At 57.3% G+C, this 17,185-nt stretch overlaps 1 protein-coding gene across 2 annotated transcripts; it reads right to left on the reverse strand.

The window, feature by feature from the left end:
* Positions 1-376: 376 nt before the first annotated feature.
* GIT1 (GIT ArfGAP 1) lies at positions 377-15,717 on the reverse strand. Of its 2 annotated transcripts, XM_036268832.1 has the most exons (21): positions 15,382-15,717; positions 9,723-9,856; positions 9,164-9,276; positions 8,936-9,041; positions 8,102-8,319; positions 7,923-8,017; positions 7,543-7,585; positions 5,676-5,702; positions 5,437-5,485; positions 5,074-5,146; positions 4,437-4,534; positions 3,938-4,049; positions 3,672-3,805; positions 3,355-3,507; positions 3,031-3,255; positions 2,892-2,945; positions 2,614-2,700; positions 2,417-2,490; positions 2,130-2,312; positions 1,936-1,999; positions 377-1,792 (listed from the first exon to the last, which is right to left on the reverse strand). In XM_036268832.1, exons 1-21 carry the CDS (start codon positions 15,431-15,433, stop codon positions 1,580-1,582), a joined length of 2,307 nt encoding a protein of 768 aa, XP_036124725.1. In that variant the 5' UTR covers positions 15,434-15,717; the 3' UTR covers positions 377-1,579. The 2 variants fall into 2 exon arrangements, with proteins under 2 accessions (XP_036124725.1, XP_036124726.1); XM_036268833.1 differs by lacking the exon at positions 5,676-5,702.
* Positions 15,718-17,185: the final 1,468 nt, after the last annotated feature.

Below are 17,185 nucleotides of genomic sequence, written 5' to 3' on the forward strand. Positions count from 1 at the left end.
TATTTTAGTAGAATCTGGCGTTGAGTTTGTACATCTGCCATACAGACACACTCCTAGCCAGGCCTAGGCAGTGTTGTGTGAGGTAGGGAGTTTTATAAAATCAAGTTGGGCACTGCCAACCTGGCCTTAGAGGCAGGGTTTTAGGAGTGTGAGCAAACCCCTCCCACCACTGTGGGGGGAACTGGTGGTGTTACTTACTGATATATTATTTCCAAGCGCCTTCTCCAAAAGAGCAAGAGGGCTTCCCTTCCCTGTGTGGAGTCTGGAGCAGATGTGTTCATATGCTTCATACTCCTGACAGATTTGTCTTTCTCCCTTTCATGTTTCCACCTCCCCAGCCCTGTTCTCATTAATTCTATAAGCATCAGAAAGAGCGCATGGTCACTTATTTATTTTTGATACAAATGTACATGATACACATCTTGACAGTCAGCCCATCCACCACCACACAGGCCTAGCCTGGCCCTCTGGGACAAAGGCAGGACGGAGAGAAGAGCTGGTGGGCACTGCCATCTGCCTCTCCAGCCTTCCCAGGCTGCAGCCCAGGTTCCAGGTGCCCAGATACCACAGGCACAGGTGCTAGCCTCTCAGAGGTTATAGGGAGGGGCCTCTCAGCTGAGTCAGGGACCCTGGGGAGCCAGCCCCAGGGTCAGCTGCTCAGTTCTCTGCCCCAGCCAGCACACTCCCCCTCCATAGAGAGGGGGAGGAGAGATAGAGGAAGTGGTTTTCATTTTAAGTTTATAAGAAGGGGTATGAGTGGTGGGAGTGATGAGGGGAGGCAGTGGGCAGGACCCCAGTTGGTTATGCTGGCAGTCCCTGGCCCCAGGATGGGTGAGAGGGGGGCTAACCCCCAATGCTGGTCCTACTGCTCTGGTCCCCTCATCCCTCACAAAACTCCATATGGGCCAGGCCTCTGGAACGGCACTGCCGCCCCACATACTCACACACAGGCACGCAGGGACACTCAGTTACCACGACATTAAAATTAAGGGGTGGAAGAGAGAAAAGAAAAAAAAAATTTTCCAGTGTTTGCTGCTGGGGACCCCGGAACACAGGTTAGGGCCTGTGCCCTAGGCAGGGGCCGTTTGGCATTAAAGGAGAGCAGCATGGGGGCTGGTGGCTACGGGGGGGGGACATCCACAGAGATTATGTACAAAGGAAGGGGATGCCCCCACTCAGCCCCCTAAAGGGCTGAACTGGCTCATGGGGGTGGGATGCATGTAAGGGGAACCGCCCCACCTGGAGTGTCCCCACCAGACCCTTTGCTGAGGGTGCCCTGGAGGGCAAGGGGCTGGGAGTGATGCCAAAACAGGCCCCTACACGCTAGAAGGGGATAGGATGCTATGTACAGGGGGAGGTGAATGGAATGTGGGGGACAGAAGCTCCTGCCACCCCACCTCCCCATCCTTGGGGGCTGGAGCGGGGCGGGCACCAGGGCGCCTGGCTGCCAGGGGAGAGTGGCAGCACTAAGGGCACTTGCGCCAGTGGCTCTGTTGTGGGGGGGGATTAGTGTCTGGAGTGGCCCAGCTCCCATGGCCAGTGAGGTCCCAGGGTGTAGGTGAGGGTACAGGGAGAGTGGTCACTGCTTCTTCTCTCGGGTGGTGATGGTGACCAGCTGCTTGGCAGCCTTGGCAATGTCATAAGCGCACTGGATCACCTGCTGAGTCAGCAGCTGGAAGTCCACAGGGGCTCCAGGCTCCGGAGGCACTGTCTTCCGGCACTCACTCTGCAGCCGGTAGGCGCTGGCATTGAGCAGCCGCAGAGAGCTGCGCACCGGCTCCAGAGCTGGTCTCTGGAGGGAGGGAGGTGGGAGTCGGCCTCTGACTTCGAACTCATGAGCCATGACCATGGTCTGGTGTGTCCAGGCAGCAGTAAGACTCTATACCTGTCCCACCCCGAGGCCCTCCCAATCCTGCTCCTCTCTGGCCCCTGTACCTTTGGGAAGAGAGAGGCCATCTCAGTCACAGCCAAGTGGATCTTCTCTGAACAGGGCACAAAGCTGTGGGGGAGGGGGGTATACATTAGAGGGGCGCTCAGGGAAGGTTCCCAGGGACAGTGTAACACTGGCCCCTCTCACCCTTTGCAACCAACACCCACAGGCCATATGAGCTTGTACCCCACCCCCATACCTGTCATGCTTGAATTCCTGGGCAGCCCGCAACAATTCCTGAATGTTCTTGGTGACCTGCTCTGTCTTCAGGATGACGTCCTCTGTGCTGGGAAGCCCAGGGTCCAGATCTCCATCCAGGCTCTCCAACTCTGGGTGGAAGTCTTCCTCCTTGCCCAGCTCTAGAAACCTCTTCCCTTCCAGTCTGAGGCCCGGGGTTAGAAAGAGACATTCCAGCCATGAGGCCTCCTGCCTGTGCCCTCAGACACTCCAGGGCCCACTGGACCTCCCTCTGCTGGGGTGCCTCACCCAAGCAAGGGGTCCCCACTTTGTGTGTTCTCATAGTCGCTGTCGGCACCGCTACCGTGGCGGGAAAGCTTGCTCTGGAGGGTGCAAGGAAGGGGCAGTAGGTGAGGTACACATGCATAGACCCACACAGCCCCCCATAACCTCCCACATACACATCCCATTCAGCTTGTCCCTTGGGCACAGGGATGGGACTTTACCGTGTGGCGGCTTCCTTCCTGGGAGCACGACAGCAGTGGGGAAGGGGGAGTGAAGGGCACAGCTGAGGCTGAAACCCCCTTCCGGATCTAAAACCCAGGAGGGTTGGAGTCAGTCTCTCCTCCTCCCTGTCACCCATTTTCCAGCTTCCCCGCACAGAAGGTGGGAACCGTGTGTGTCTAGTCATCCTTGTGCCCAGCCTCCAGCACAAAGCCTGGCACCCAAGGGGGCTCAGAATCTATTTGCAGAAACGGACCCACTTGTCCCAGACCCTGCTTACCCGGTAAAGGCCGGCAGGGACATGCACTGAATAGATGGCATCGTCCTCCAGCTCCTGGGGGTTGCACAGTGGCTATCACAGAGGGCTCTGTGGCGGACCTAGCCCTCTGTTTCCCCACCACCCTGAGTGGGCAACTCACAGTGCTGTGGAAAGGCTGTAGCCGGGTGGTGAGCTCGTCCCCAGGTGGGCCCCCAAAGGGCTTCAGGGCAGAGCCTGGTTCGTACATGGAGAAGGCCTGGCGGTCCCTGCGGTGGGCACCAGGCCCCATGGATGTGTGTTCTGCCCGTTCGCTGGGGAGTGGGGGTGTGGGCACCGGCCCAGGTGGCTGCCGAATCTGCAAGTTCTCTGCCTGCAGCTTGTGGATCTGAGAGTGGAGCGGTGTCAGAAACTCCAGCGGGTCCAGGCAGCACCTCCCCACTGAGGCCCTGGGAGCCCCCACTCCCACTCAGGCCACGATTCTCACCTCCCTCTGCAGCCTCCGGAGCTCATCACTCAAGCTACTGTTGACCTTCATGAGCTGCTGCACCTTTGCCTCAGAGGTGGCCAGGGCCTTCTTCAGCTCAAGGTACTCCTGCAGCGTCACGGCCCCATCAGAGAGGTCTGAGGAATCCATGCTCTGCAGGGTGAGACATAAGCCGGTTGGCCACCAAAGACAGGGACATAGGGCTTCTCTCCAAGATGTGACCAGCCCACTTGTCCCCCAGGCCCTGGGCTACAAGAGGGTAGAGCTGGGCCTTGATGGAGGCCCAGAGAGGGACCAGGAAGGGGCTGAGCTCAGACCCGAGCACGGTTGTTCCTCGTGGCTCCGGCACTGCGAAGGGGCTCCTGGTCAGTGTCCTCGTCCGAGGCCACACTGTCGTAGTCGTGTTGGTCGTCGAGGTCACTCTGGCTCCGCACAGACAGCTCGAGGTTGTCTGAGGGCACAGGCCTGTCACTCAGGGCTCAGCCACAGAGCCCATCTATCATGCTACCCCCGGAAGGGAGCCATGACACAGAATATCCTGGAACAGTGCCCCCACCTCCACCTCTACCCTCACCCTTCCCACCTGTGGGGCTGCTCAGACTCTTGCCCTGCTGTCTCCGCTTGGCCTCGCTGAGAATGTCGATGATCAAGGTGGCAAACTCTCGGGCATTAAAGCGGGCCAACTTCTGTCGCCCCTGGGAGGCAGAACGGGCCAGGCTGGCATGACGGGGCCCCTGCTATCTGCTTTAACTACAGCTAAAATATCTCAGCCCAGCTCACTTGGCCAGGGCAGGGGTGAGGGATGGCATAAATTCAGGGTGCCTAGGGGCGCTCTCAGGAAGAGGCTGGAATCCACCCCCCAGAAGCTGCTCACCAAGTGTTCAAAAGAACAGCCTCTTCCCCACTCCCAAATCCCAGTGCCAGCCAGGCCTGGAGGGAGGCCTTGGTAAGGGGTGGAGAAGCACAAGAACAGGCCCAGGCCCCATCCCAGACAACAGCCGAAGAGGAAGGGCAGGGCCTACAGAGCTGGTGACCCCAGAAAGGGAGGAAGCAGCCCCAGGCCCCCCACCAAGCCTCCTCACCTGATTCCGTGTGGCTGAGTATTCAGGGTTAACAGGCAGGAAGGGCACAGCGCTGCGCTCTGTCACCAGGGTGCTGTGGTTTTGGGTAGCCAGCCACACTGTGGGGGAGGAGCAGGGAGCAGATTGTCCAGGGTGGCCAGGCCCACGGGTAGCGGGGGGAGCGCTTAACACAGCCTTCCTAGCTCCTCCCCATGCCCACAGAGCTTGGTGATCGAAACAGGAGTGGTCTTCAGACAGGCACTAGGCAAGGCCAGCTGAGGACTGACACACAGAATAAGGCGACTCCCTCACGCCAGGCCCAGCAGAGTTTGGGCTGGAATCTGGCACTGGCCAGGAAGGAGTGATGGGGGGTAGGGTGGGGCAGGACTGGGGAGACAGCCAAAGTGGGAGGTAGCTAGAGCAAAGATGAGCCCCAGTAGGGGGTTGGGGGGGTGGGAGGAGCAGGCTGGCTGCCTCCAGCTTAGCATACTCTGCCCAGCTGGGGAAGCTGCCCAGGCGGGCTCACAGCTGGCAGAGGCTTATATGCAGGCCTGCTGAGCAGACCAAAAGTACCCAGGAGCCACTCCAGGTCCTAGCCCTTCCCTAGCAGGTTGGTGCTCTGTGCCATCTGCCCACAGCCTTCAATGCACCAGCTCACCAGCGTCATTTTCTCTTCGATCCACCTCATCATACACATCCATGGCAAGTTCCTCAAAAAGCCGGTTGCTGAGCTGGAGGCAGAGAGAGGGGCACAGGCTTTGTCAGATCAACTAGTCCCCAACTCACCAAATGTCATAAAATGTGGGAAACAGCTGGTGTCCTTTATGCCACTCAGCCGCCACAGTCTCAAAACTAGAAACTGGCGTAGGGGGTCTGTCTGCCAAGCTCCAAGGTGAGAGTAGGTCAAAGACTTGGAATAGGGCACCAGGTCGGAGGAAGGGGGAGCAGTCATAGGGACAGGGTGGTGGTGTTAGAAATGGGAGCAGCTCCAAGTATCAGGGGCCTGTCTGAGCAAACTCACCGCCTGCAGCTTCTTCTTGGCAGCTTTGGCCAACTCGGACAGATCCAGGCTGTGGACAAGGAGGGAGACGAGAATGGGGAAGAAGGGAAAGGCCAGACATGAGAGGTGGCCAGGCCCTTGCCAATGACCTCCCAAACATGCAAGGATCCCAGGGAGACAAGACCTCAGATGCCGCACACCAAGCGCCACCCTGCCCCACCCAACCTCCAGAGCCTGCTCCCATGGCAGACACCAGATACCTCTGAGACATGCACTTTTGCCGAGATCTAAGTCCAGAGGAAGGCAGCAGAGGGAAGAACAGGACAGAGGCAGCAATTACCCAGCAGCAGGGCAGCACAGGCCTTCCCACGCCAAGCTCAGACCCATCTCTGTGCACACACCAGACTCAGAGGGCACAAAACTGAACTCTTCTTCTACCCCAACCTGCTCCTGGCCAGCTCATTCCTACTCTTGGTGACCCACTCACCCAGCACCAACGTCACCTCCTAGGAGTCACCTGAAACCTCCCTCACCCTCAAGCCGTTGCCTGACTTTTCCCAGTTCTGCCATCATTTCCTCTTTCCTGGGCTTTTGCTATAGTTTCTTAATTCATCTTCCCCTTCCCAGTCTTGCCCTTACAAAACTTTTTCCTACCTAGCACCCAGGGTGATCTTTTTGACCCATCTGGCTGCACTACCCCGGGCCGTAAAAACATCTCAATAATAGCAGATATGTATGGCATACTTCAACAAAAAGTTCATTTTAAAAATATGATAAATGCTCTGCATGCATATGCATATTTAGTCCTCACAACAGCCCAGAAAGGTAAGTAGTGTTGCCCTCATTTCCTGAAAAGATAACTGGGCTCAGAGAGGTTAAGTAGACTGCCTGAAGTCACACAGCTAGTAAGCAGCAGAGCTGGCTCCACACAGCCCCCATGCTTGGAACCTCTCTGCCTTTGGGACGGTCACTGCTCTTGTCACGGTCACTGCTCTTGTCAGGGCTCACAGGACTGGCCACTCGCTCACTCCATCTCTAGTCCAGTCTTGCTCCTGGGATTCCCGGCCTCTTACATATGCTCCAGTCTCACCATCTGCTTGTAGTTCCTGGCACAGCATTTCTAACGTCTATGCCTCTGTCTCTCTTGCTGTACTTCCCACACTGACTACAACTGTCTGACTAGGCTGCCTCCCTTTCTAGACTGTGAGCTCCTTAAAGGCAGGGATGATGTCTGAGTTACCTCTGTGTCCCAGTGCCAAGAACAGCAGCTGGCACTGCGAAGGTGCTCAGTTAACATTTCACTGAGTAAATGCCCATATGTGTTTACAACACCCCCCTGCCACGCAGGCACACACACAGGCAGAATCAGACCAAAGAAGTAAGGGAGAGTCTTGGGATTTCAGAACAGAGGTCTGGGTTCAGGAATAAAAGGGTCCCAGACCTGACAATCCCCATCCGCCCACACTGGCCTTTGGAGAAGGGAGACTCCTCTCTCCAGATCCAGGCCAGAAGGCACAGATTGGCATAAAGATTTGTCCATCAGAGGCAGCCACCAGGTGGCGCCAGCATCCATCTTGTCAGCTGGGTGAGGGGTTGAGGGTGGCCCCCCCACAGCCTGGGCACCTGGGGCCTCTCAGAGTCAGAAACACCTGGATTGTGCCATGCCCTGCCCTCCAGTCCCTGCCTAATTTATGAACACACCACACAGGGCTAGCCAGTGGTCCCAAAGTTAGTCAGATCCCTGAAGCCCACCCCTGTTTCACTAAAGAGCAGAGGTTTACTAAAGATTTCAGTGAGGTAAGTGCCACCGGGAATAGAGCTCAGTGACCCACCACTCCTGGGGTTGCTTCTTGTACTCAAGCACTGTATTCTTGACAGAAGGGGGCTCAGGCTATGCTGACCATGTCTTAATAAGTCAACACTTCTTACCCCCTTGGGGCCCAGAATTAGGGAGTAAGGACTAGACTGAAATGTTTGTGCTTCCAGCCCCTAGGAGAGTGGGGTGGGGAATGTGAAGGGGTCTTAGGCCCCTAAGGTCTGGGGAGTTGGAGCAGTGGGAGCTCTGGGGGTCAGGCACCAACATGGCCTCTAATGGCCTCTGGGAAGAGACATCAGGTGGGCACTCACCTATCGGCCATCTGTGGGATGATGTAATGCCCATTCTTGTGATCTGAACAAAAATAAAAATGCCAAGTCACTGGTGCTGAGTGGCCTTAGCAGCTGGAAGCCCACCTCACTGCCATGAGCAGGGCTTGGCACCCAGGCGTGTCTGGGGAACAGGAGGAGGGTAGGCCACCCCCAGTAGCACTGGGAGCTGGCTGGAAGTTATGCCCACCCCCACTCCCTACCCCAATGTGCTGCAGCCCAGAGCCTGCAGCAATTTCACAGGAGCCAGTTGCCTAGCAACGCTGTTCCCCAGCTGGCTTTGTCACCATGGCACCTGCTGCTGAGGTGTGTCTGGGTCCCACCTGCCTGGCCCAGCCAGGCCTGCCCCACACTCTGCTCACCAGGCTTTCGTCCACAGAGATAGAAGGCCAACCGGTCAGTGAGCTCATACTGGCACTCGACTAGCCTTTCCGCAAGCTCATGGTGCCCCGCCTGCCTGTGGGGAGGGGGTACGGCTCAGCCTGCAGCAGCAGCCCACTCCCTCCATCCACCTAAGCCTCACCCTTCAGCCAACCCTCACCTGGCATAGTCAATGGGTGTTCGACCATTAACATCAGGGGAGCCAGGGTCAGCCCCGTACACTACAAGAAGCTCAGCCTGCAGTGTCTGTCCCGCCTTGGCAGCCACGTGCAGAGGCGTGGTTCCCTTCTCTGGGTGGAAGAAGTTGGCCTGGGCACCCAGGGACAGCAGGCGTAGACATGTCTCCAAGTTGCCTGTCCGCACACTCGAATGCAGTTGCTGGAAGGAGTGGAAGTGTGCAACAAACGTGTGTGCATGAGCCCCCACCCTCCAAGCTGCACCTGGAATTGGCAGCACCTACAGCTCCAAGGGCCCAGCTGAAGTTTGGTCATCAGGGAGGACACAGGGCTTCCCACTAGGAGTTAATACAAATGAATAATAACTGTTGCGCCCTGGCCAGTTTGGCTCAGCGGTTGAGCGTTGGCCTGTGGATCAGAGAGTCCTGGGTTCGGTTCCCGCTAGGGGCACGCACCACAAAAAAATAGAATAAAATAATAGCTGTTGGGGGTCACTATCTACCACATGCTGTGTGCTCTGCTTGGAACAGACATTACAAGGTGATGCTGTTTTTTCTTTCCCATTTTATAGATGAGAAAACTGAGGCTCTGAGAGGCTAAGAAACTGCCTCAACTATTCCTGGCTTTTGGGTGGCAGCTGGAGAATTTCAGCCTTGTGTGTCCACCTGGGAGTTGAGGGGCTTTGACCACCAAACATGCAGCCTAACCAAACAAGTTCATCATTCCACCACGCCCATTGTTCTTGCCTGAGCTGACTGCCTTCAGGGAGTTATGGGTAAGGAGCGAGGCCCACCCGTCCATTGCAGGGCCCCTCAAACCTTGCTGAGGTCTTTGGCGGTGACTCCATCGTCATCCCGGCAGGGGAGCTTGTGCACAAATGCCAGCATCTGGTACTTTGCTCTGATGAACTCTGACTTGATGGGGCTGGATGGGGGCACACAGGAGGAAATGGGGAGCAGAGCGAGAGAGGCTAGTTACCCAGCCACCTCCTGGGCCCATGTCCCAGACCTTGCAGCCCCTGCCACCACCCCTCCAGCCCGACTCACTGGACTTTGTCTTGGGGGTTGGCTTTGCGCCGGCCGCTCTGCACTTGTGCAGGGTCCAGCAGGGAATGCTCCCAGATGGAGTTGGCCCCATTGCTGGCGAGCGTGTGCACCATCTGCAGGGAGGAGATGCCAAGTGAGAGCCCACTGAGTGCTGGGTACTGGCCACAGCCAGTGTGGCTGCAGAGTACCAAAGGGCCTACTGTGTGCCTGTCACTGCTGCGCCTCCACCCAGTCAGGCCACTCATGGAAGTTCTGTTTAGAACTTCAGGTCACATGGCCAGCATGCCAAGGCTTAGAGAGGTTAAGCAACCTGCTCAATGCTACATGGCCAGGCTAGTAAGTGGCAGAACCTAGATGAGAGCCCAGGTCTCTCTGACTCCAGTGCTAGATGCCTGTGGATGGGTGGAAAGGGTCAGGGTCAGGGTCAGGCCCTGCCCCAGGTGGGTGCTGCTCCCTGGGAGCTGCTGAATCCAGGCCGGTGTATGTGTCGGTCTGAGGAAAAAGTGCCTGCGCTCAGCACACTCTGTGGGGAGGGAGGAACGGCGGCCAGCACCCGTACCTGCAGTAGTGTGGGAGGCCAGGCGCTGTGGCGAAGGTGCTTGACAATGGAGATGTGGCGTCCCAGGCTCCGGTGCACACTGCAGCACTCGTCACACACCAGCACACCCCTGCTGATGGAGGCCCAGCCAGGGTCTGCCGGGGTAGAGGCAAGTCAGCCATAGTCAGAAGCAGGCAAGACCCCCCTAAGCACCTGCTCTGGGCCAGCACTATGCTTAGTATTTCACACACATTCACTCACTTGGTCCTTCAGAGGTCTAGCAGCTGGGACACCAGTAGGAACAGGTTACTGACGAGGAAGCTGAGCTAAGGCAGTGAGAGGGATTTCCCCACAGGCTTGCTGGTGACTGATACAGCCCAGCCCTTTCCTACACATCTTTGGCCCTCTGGGAAGGTGTGGTCCCTAGGGCCTATTCAGTGGGCATGGTTTCCTATCCTGCAGTCACCACTACCAGTCCCATAGCCTTTCCCCAGCGAATAAGGCTGCTACCCTAGCCCTTCCCCAGGGAGGCAAGAAACCCCTAGGGGGTGCAAGCCCGATGCTTACACACCACTCATCCCTGGGCACTCCTCCTGTGTCTGGGTCAGTGCCACATCTCTCTTGTACCCAGACTTCTGTGGGAGCCACTGGTCCACCTGCCTGGCCCACTGCACCCCCACAAGCTCCTGATTCTGCCCTTATCCTGCCAGGCAAGAGGCCTTTTCATGCCTGAGCCTCCTGTCACCATCACTGATGGAGTCCCTCTTAAAGGTAAGGAGAGAGCAAAGGAACCCAACTTGATGGTCAAACAAGGTAGAAATTATACCCATACTTTACCAGTGAGGAAATAATGGCTCAAAAGGGGTTAGAGCACTTGCTCAAGGTCACACAGCGAATGAGTGGAATTGCTGGGATATACACCCAGGCACTTAGCTGCCAGAGACCATGCCATGTCTAGAACCGCTGCTGTCCCCGAGCCTCTTCTCTGAAGAAGACAGCCCCCAATGAACAAGGGCTCTGGGAACCATCCTCCACTCCTTGAGGAGAAGTGAACTTTGGAAACAAGAAGGGTAGAAGCTCCTGGGGTCCTTCTCAAGGGCAGGGGAGATGCCACCCATCCCAGGCCCCTTGGGAGAGGGGGAGGAGACAGCTGTATACAGCTCAGGCTGTGGAAAGGTCATGGGGGAGAAAGCAGCCATTGTGTGCCACTGAAGTGGGGGCAGGGAGCCTGTCTCCCAGGACACTGTGCTCTGCCCAGGCCCCCGCCCCGGCTCAGGAAGCCCTGTTTTGGGGAGGGGAAGCTGGCTCTCTGCCTTGCCCCCTACTGCTCAGGAGTAATGAGAGCCTCTCCAACCAGAAGGTGATTCTCAGACCCAAAAGGACTTCCAACAAAGTCCCCGAGAGGATTTCGAGGAGACTCTGAGTTAGGGTGCAGCATGAGCTCTGCCCAGAGCAAGTACCTCATCATAGCATGGGAACAGGAAATAAAAGAAGGGACTCGGCTTTTTGGGTCAGGGCTTCTTTAAGGATTCCCAAAAAAACAAAGCAACAGGAATATATATACAAGGTGCTCAACATACAACTTCTTGGGGGGTTAATTCCAGGGACCCAAGAGGAAGGAACCCAGCATCTGTGCCAAGATGGGGAGCCCTAAGGCACACTTTAGTGTTGGCTTTACCCAAGCAGTGCAGCACTCAGGTATGAAAAGCTCCCTCCCCCCACTCCCAAGCACCACTGGGTCAGGGGTCTGCCCTCCAGCCACCTCTGGCAGCCCAAGCAGGAAGCTGGAAATGACGCAGCCTAAATTCCTCTTGTTGAAATGGTGGGGTTTCCTGTAAGAGGGGAGACGCCCAGGCCGGGATCATAAATGGGCCGCTCTGAGGCTTCCACCCCCACCCCCACCCCAGGCCCACTGCCCTACCAGAGAAGCCAGGCCTAGGAGGATTGGCCAGATATCCAGGGCGAAGTCCCTGAATATGGCAGTGACCAAGAGACCAGGATCTGGGGAATGTGGTCCAAGACTTTGCTTGGCACTCTCTTAGGCTGAGAGAGGGGTTCTCCCTCTCCTCCACACGTCCACAGTGACCTAAAATAGGAAGGTTAGGCAGAGGACAGTGTCCTAGTCTGGGACACACTGGTGCCAGCTCAGTTATGATTGACACAGATGAGAAACCCACCCTCACCCTACTACCTGCTCCTTATGTCCAGAGGGCCGTGGACATACCCAAGCAGGACACTCCAAGCCTCACCTAGGCCAGTTCCTAAACAGAAGGGCCAGGAAGGGTTTCGAAAGTCAAATAGCTATTGAAGTTTAAGGTTAAAGGGACCCCTGTCTCAAAGAGGCTCCCTGGACCAAACTTGGGGCAGAAAAAACAGGAAACATAAGGGCTAGGGGATGTGGTGACCTCCTTAGTATCCTGCCAATCCTCCTCCTGGACTCCTGCCTCCAGTCAGAGCGGGAGTCTGATATGTGGGGGCAAGTGGCAGGAGGGGTCCTGGGGTAATAGTAACCAGTGCCAACCTCACAAAGGCCTCTACAAAGGTAAATTCATGTCACCACTAAAAGCCATTAGTGGCCTCTGGGGCCAGTAGGTTTGCTATCAAGGCCGGTCTCTCCTGAGCTAGGGATCAGATCCTCGCTAGGGAAGAGGGAGAAGCCCACCATCTTGAAAGCAGGCAAGAGTAATCCATAGGGATGGAGGTCAGAATAGCAGTTACCTTTGGGGGACACTGACTGGGAAGAGGCACAAGAAAACCCTGCAGAGTGATGGCAATGCTCTACCTCTTGATTGGAGTTACAGCTATCTACATATATAAAAACTCAATGGGGAAAAAAAGGAGAAACATCTGTAACAAAAATAAATTCAAAAACAAAAACAAAACTCATCAGGCCAAACAGTAAGGTGCAGGCCCTTTGCCATACATAAGTTATATCTCAATAAATGAGGGGAAAAGCCCATCACTCACCCACTCCACAATAATCTACATTATAAAGAGACAAATGAGCCTGCAGGTTCCCAAATGTCCCTAGTGGTAGCCAGCCCTGCTCATCCACAGTGCCTGTAGGTCTCCACTCCTGTGCCAGGGGCTACAATGGAGGCCCATGGAGTAAGGAGCAGGCCCTTGAGAGCTGGGCCAGGACTGTGTGGCAGGGTGAGTGAAGGGAAAGGAAAGCAGGGGAAACACATTCTCCAGGTTCCTTGGCCCCTGCCCATCTCTTGAACTCCCAAGGCAGGCAGGGACACAGATGATGTCTGACCAGTAGCCACAGCATGTCCAACTGCTTCACAACATACTCACACTTATCCTCTGCGTGCCCTGGCCAGGAGCAGAGGGAGGACAAGGGCCTTTGGGGTCAGGCTGCATCTCACCTTTTACCTCTATGACCTCCCAAATTAACTAACTACAAAAAAGCCATGACCCTACTCCCAGGGCTGGGGCTAAAGGGTTCCTATTACAGTGAGAGAAGCCTCCTCCTCTGCGTAGGAGGCACACACCAGGGGGTTGCTCTGGGTATGGGCACCAGACAGTTGGCTACCCTCAAGCCTTTGACCTGGGCTGCTATAGCTCCCAGACTGAGAGTACAACTCTATGCATCTTCTAGTGGATATGGGGTATGGAGTAGATCCAAGTAGCCAGCAGGGGTCCTGACAAGCATCCGGACACTTGGGGACTGCCTGCTATGTGCCAGACACCATGCTAGGAGCTGAGATTGGGTGGTGAGTAAGACTGTCATCATCCTGCCCACCTCACCTTTTCACTGTTTCTCTCTTCGTGACCTGTATTCTGATCAAGAGAAGAGGAGGTACCCAAGGCACAAATGCCTCTGTGGAACAAGGACTGGGTAGAGGTATTGGGCACTGCAACACATTAGATACACACCACTCCTCCCAAGCCCAGTGGGCATCCAGAGGCTTCAGCCAAACAGGCAAATGAAATGGAGAAAGGACAACTGCCTTGCTGATGCTGCCCTATGTCCCTCAAAACCAGAATCAGGACCACAGATTTGCACATGGGATGTTCCTCAAAAATCATTTCTATTCCAACTCTCTGCCTTACAGTTGAGAAAACTGTGGCCCAGAGTGAGAAAAGTCTTGCCATGGGTCACAGATTAAGCTGGAAACAAAGGCAACACTAAAATCCAGGCTCCCCTGAAAGGGTGTCTGCTATGCATGCTACATCTGCCCAGCAGAAGTGCAGAACAGCCTAGGACAGACATATGAAAGGTAAGCTCTCCTCTTAGCCCTTCCATCCCTAGACCTACCTGCGGTTGGGGCAAGGGGATCATAGTTTCCAGCTAATTAGGGGTGAGGACACATATCCCTAGACAGCCTCTTCAGAGCCCTCTAGATCGTGGCATGCCCCGAGAGGAGGCCTCTGGTTCATAACCACCCATGGAGTGCCATCTTTGCCAGGCACCCACAGTTCCCGAACACTCTAGCCTGGAGCCATCAGAGTCACCAGAGCATCTGTGAATCTCAACCTGTTGGGGTCCTGGGCCTGTCCAAAGAATGGCTGGAAGTTATGGGCCAACAAAACAGCAACCCACACTCTCACATTCAATGTGCCCACAGTTGTCCTAGAGTTCACAGATCCCCTGAGCCTGCCCAGGGAGATAGTTCCTTTTCTAAAGAGAGGATGGACAAGGGCCAGGGCTTCCTTCCCTAGGCCAGCTGCTAAGCCCCATCACTGGCAGTGTCCTCCCACATCAGAAGGGAGCAACTTCTTGGATCACTGCTCCTCACTTCCTCAGCAGGTCAGGGGGTTTCACATCAGCCTGGAGCTGACTCTGCTTGGAAGGGAAACACCACGGTAATTACAGCCAAGAGGCAGATCAGGAAGCCAGTGGAATCCCTGGGAATCTGAACACCCCTTAACATTGCTCACTACCCCATTTCTGGCCAGACTGGGTTAGGGGACCAGGAAGGGTCTATATCCAAGCTGAGGCAATACGAGGCTCACCTTCCCAAGCAGGCCTTACTGGGGCACAGGAAAAGCCGAGTCTAGTTGCTCCCAGTTACCAGGTGGCCTGGGAATGTCTCAGAGGAAGATACCCAGGCTCATACAAGCCCTGTACCCACCAGGCCCTGCAAGGAGCCCCAGCCTTGGGAGCCAGGGGCAGGGAGTTCTAGGAGTAGCAACCCCCTCATCTGCTCCCGAGGAAACAGTATCCAAGCTCCCCCCTCCCCCCGGCCCATCTGCCCAGCTCTCTGCCCCTTGCCCTCCGCCACCCCAGCAGGCCAGCAGACCATGCGAGCAGCAGGTGCAAGACGCGGGGGTGGCACTGAGATGACACAAAACCACACTCGCCCCCGCGTCCTAAACCCTGCCGGCCTCCACCACAGCCCTCCGGCCACCCCAGGCTGGCGCTTCCGTTTGGATATTGAGATGGGGGCGGGGGGCAGCTAGCTGCCTGCCTCCCTCTGACTGAGGGGTGGGAGGCGGCGCCGAGAATGTCCTTCCTCGCTTGTCCGCGGACGAGAGGAAACAGGGGCCCCCCAGCCCGTCCCTCCCGCCAAGGACGCGGCTCCGCAGTGACCCGGGCGGGGGCCGAGGCCGGAGGCCGCAGCCCCCAGCCCCACCCCGCCCTCCCGCCCCGCACGACGCTCCCGCCAGGCCCCGGCGCCCGCCCGGCGGCGGCCTCGGTGCGCGGTCCCGCCCCCGGCCAGGCCCTGCTTACCCGGGGCGCTGCAGTCCGCACACACCTCCGCTCGCGGCCCCTTCCGGGACATCCTCAGCGGCGACGCGGCCGCAGCCCTCTGGGCCAGCGTGGGGGGCGCGGGCGGCGAGCCCGGGCGGCGGCGGCGGCCCCTGCTGCCCGGCCCGGCTCCGGCAAGGCCCCGGGTAGGCTCCGCGCGCCCGGCCCACCGACCGCCCCCTGGGCTGGCCCGGAACCCGCCGTGCCCGCCTGCCCGCCTGCCCGCTCGCCCTCGGGCGCCCTCCGCCCCGCGCCGCCCCGCGCTGCCCCGCCGCCACTCGCCGCTCGCTCTCTCCGCCCCTTGCGCGGCTCCCGGCCGCTCCTGCAGGAAGCGGCGCAGGCCCTGCCCACCGGGGGAGGGGCAGCCCGCACACCCGCCCCGCCGACCGGCCCTGCTGGCCGCGCCTCCCGGAGAAAGGAAGACGGGAGCACGGGCGGGAGGGGGCGGGGGTGCTTAAAGGGACAGCGGCCGCCGCCTGGCTCGAGCGGGCAGTCTTCCCTGCGGCCCTGGCCCCTGCTCCGGGGTTCCCCTGGCCCGGAGGCAGTGTGAGTCAGCCCTATATACCCTTCACTTTCGAGATGGGAGGGTGGCCCGGCGCTCGGGTCCTAGGACAGTGGCCCCTGGGAATCAGGGACAAGAGTAAGGAGCTGGAGGCCCAAGCTTTCCCTCCTGTCAAGGGCCTGTGGTTTGGGGTACCCGCCTATCTCTGGTTGCGGTGAGGTTTGCGTCCTGGTCTCCCATGTATCCACATCTGTGTGTCCAGGTGTGTTTGTGGTCACACTCTTGCTGATTATGCACACCGCCAACAATATGGACGCCCAAGTGCCGAAGAGGTCATGCAGTATACTCCCTACCTCCCGGCTAAGAGTACATTTATCCTTCCTCAACGCTTGCCTCCAGAGGAAAGAATCTGGGCGGTTTTTAAAGACCTCCAGAGTGACCACTGTGCAGTTATATCCACTTGTCATCTGTCTTGTATACATTTAAAGTGTTTCTGGGCCACCAGAGGTGTATGTGTCCAGGGTGTGTGTGTATAATATACAGGGACTTATTTTTGTGGCAGCCTTTATTCCTGAACTTCAAGCGAATTGGCAAGGTTGGTGGCGAGGGGTGGGGGTGGGGGGGCAGAGGCGAGGCTGCACGTGGTTTCACCCGTGCACTGAGCATGCTCCCCCAAACACGTGTGACTCGCGTGCACCCAGCCCCCATCCCGGCAGCAGCAAAAGGCCAGCGCACTGTTGTGGGGAAGGGGCAGGGGTGCCCAGGACCAGGCCTGGGGGTCAGGTCCATGGTGACACGATTAAGGGAGAGGTCCCACGCGGCAGGGAATCCTGCTCAGTAACCCGAGTGAAGGGTGGGGGGATCCTTGGGCAGGGATGCTGGAGTTGGTCGATTTTATCCCAGCGGTGGCAGAGCAGCAGTGACTTGTGGGTGGACACGCTGCTTTCCTGGGGGAGACAAAGTAATGCTCATGAGTCACACCACCCGAAATACATGCAAAGCTGTCTCCATCGCCTTTCGCTGCAGCCCAGATTGACAAGTTTGTTTGAAATAGCGATCCACGGGATATTTTTATAATCATAACTTAAAAAAAAAATTCTTCAGGGCTCCCTCCCCTGAAGGAAGCTGGCTGGCGGGGTTTCTGTAAGCAAGGATACCTCGAGGGTTGGGGGTGAGGGGTTGGAACACCACCTGCGGTCCGGTGCTGCACCCGCACGGAGAAGGCAGTCTATGGGCTTGGGGACCCCAGTCCAGGCAACAAGAAGAGTATCCAGCCGCTCAAAC

The sequence above is a fragment of the Molossus molossus genome, unplaced genomic scaffold, assembly GCF_014108415.1.
Source record: "Molossus molossus isolate mMolMol1 unplaced genomic scaffold, mMolMol1.p scaffold_m16_p_19, whole genome shotgun sequence".
In the NCBI taxonomy this organism is placed as follows: Eukaryota; Metazoa; Chordata; class Mammalia; order Chiroptera; family Molossidae; genus Molossus; species Molossus molossus.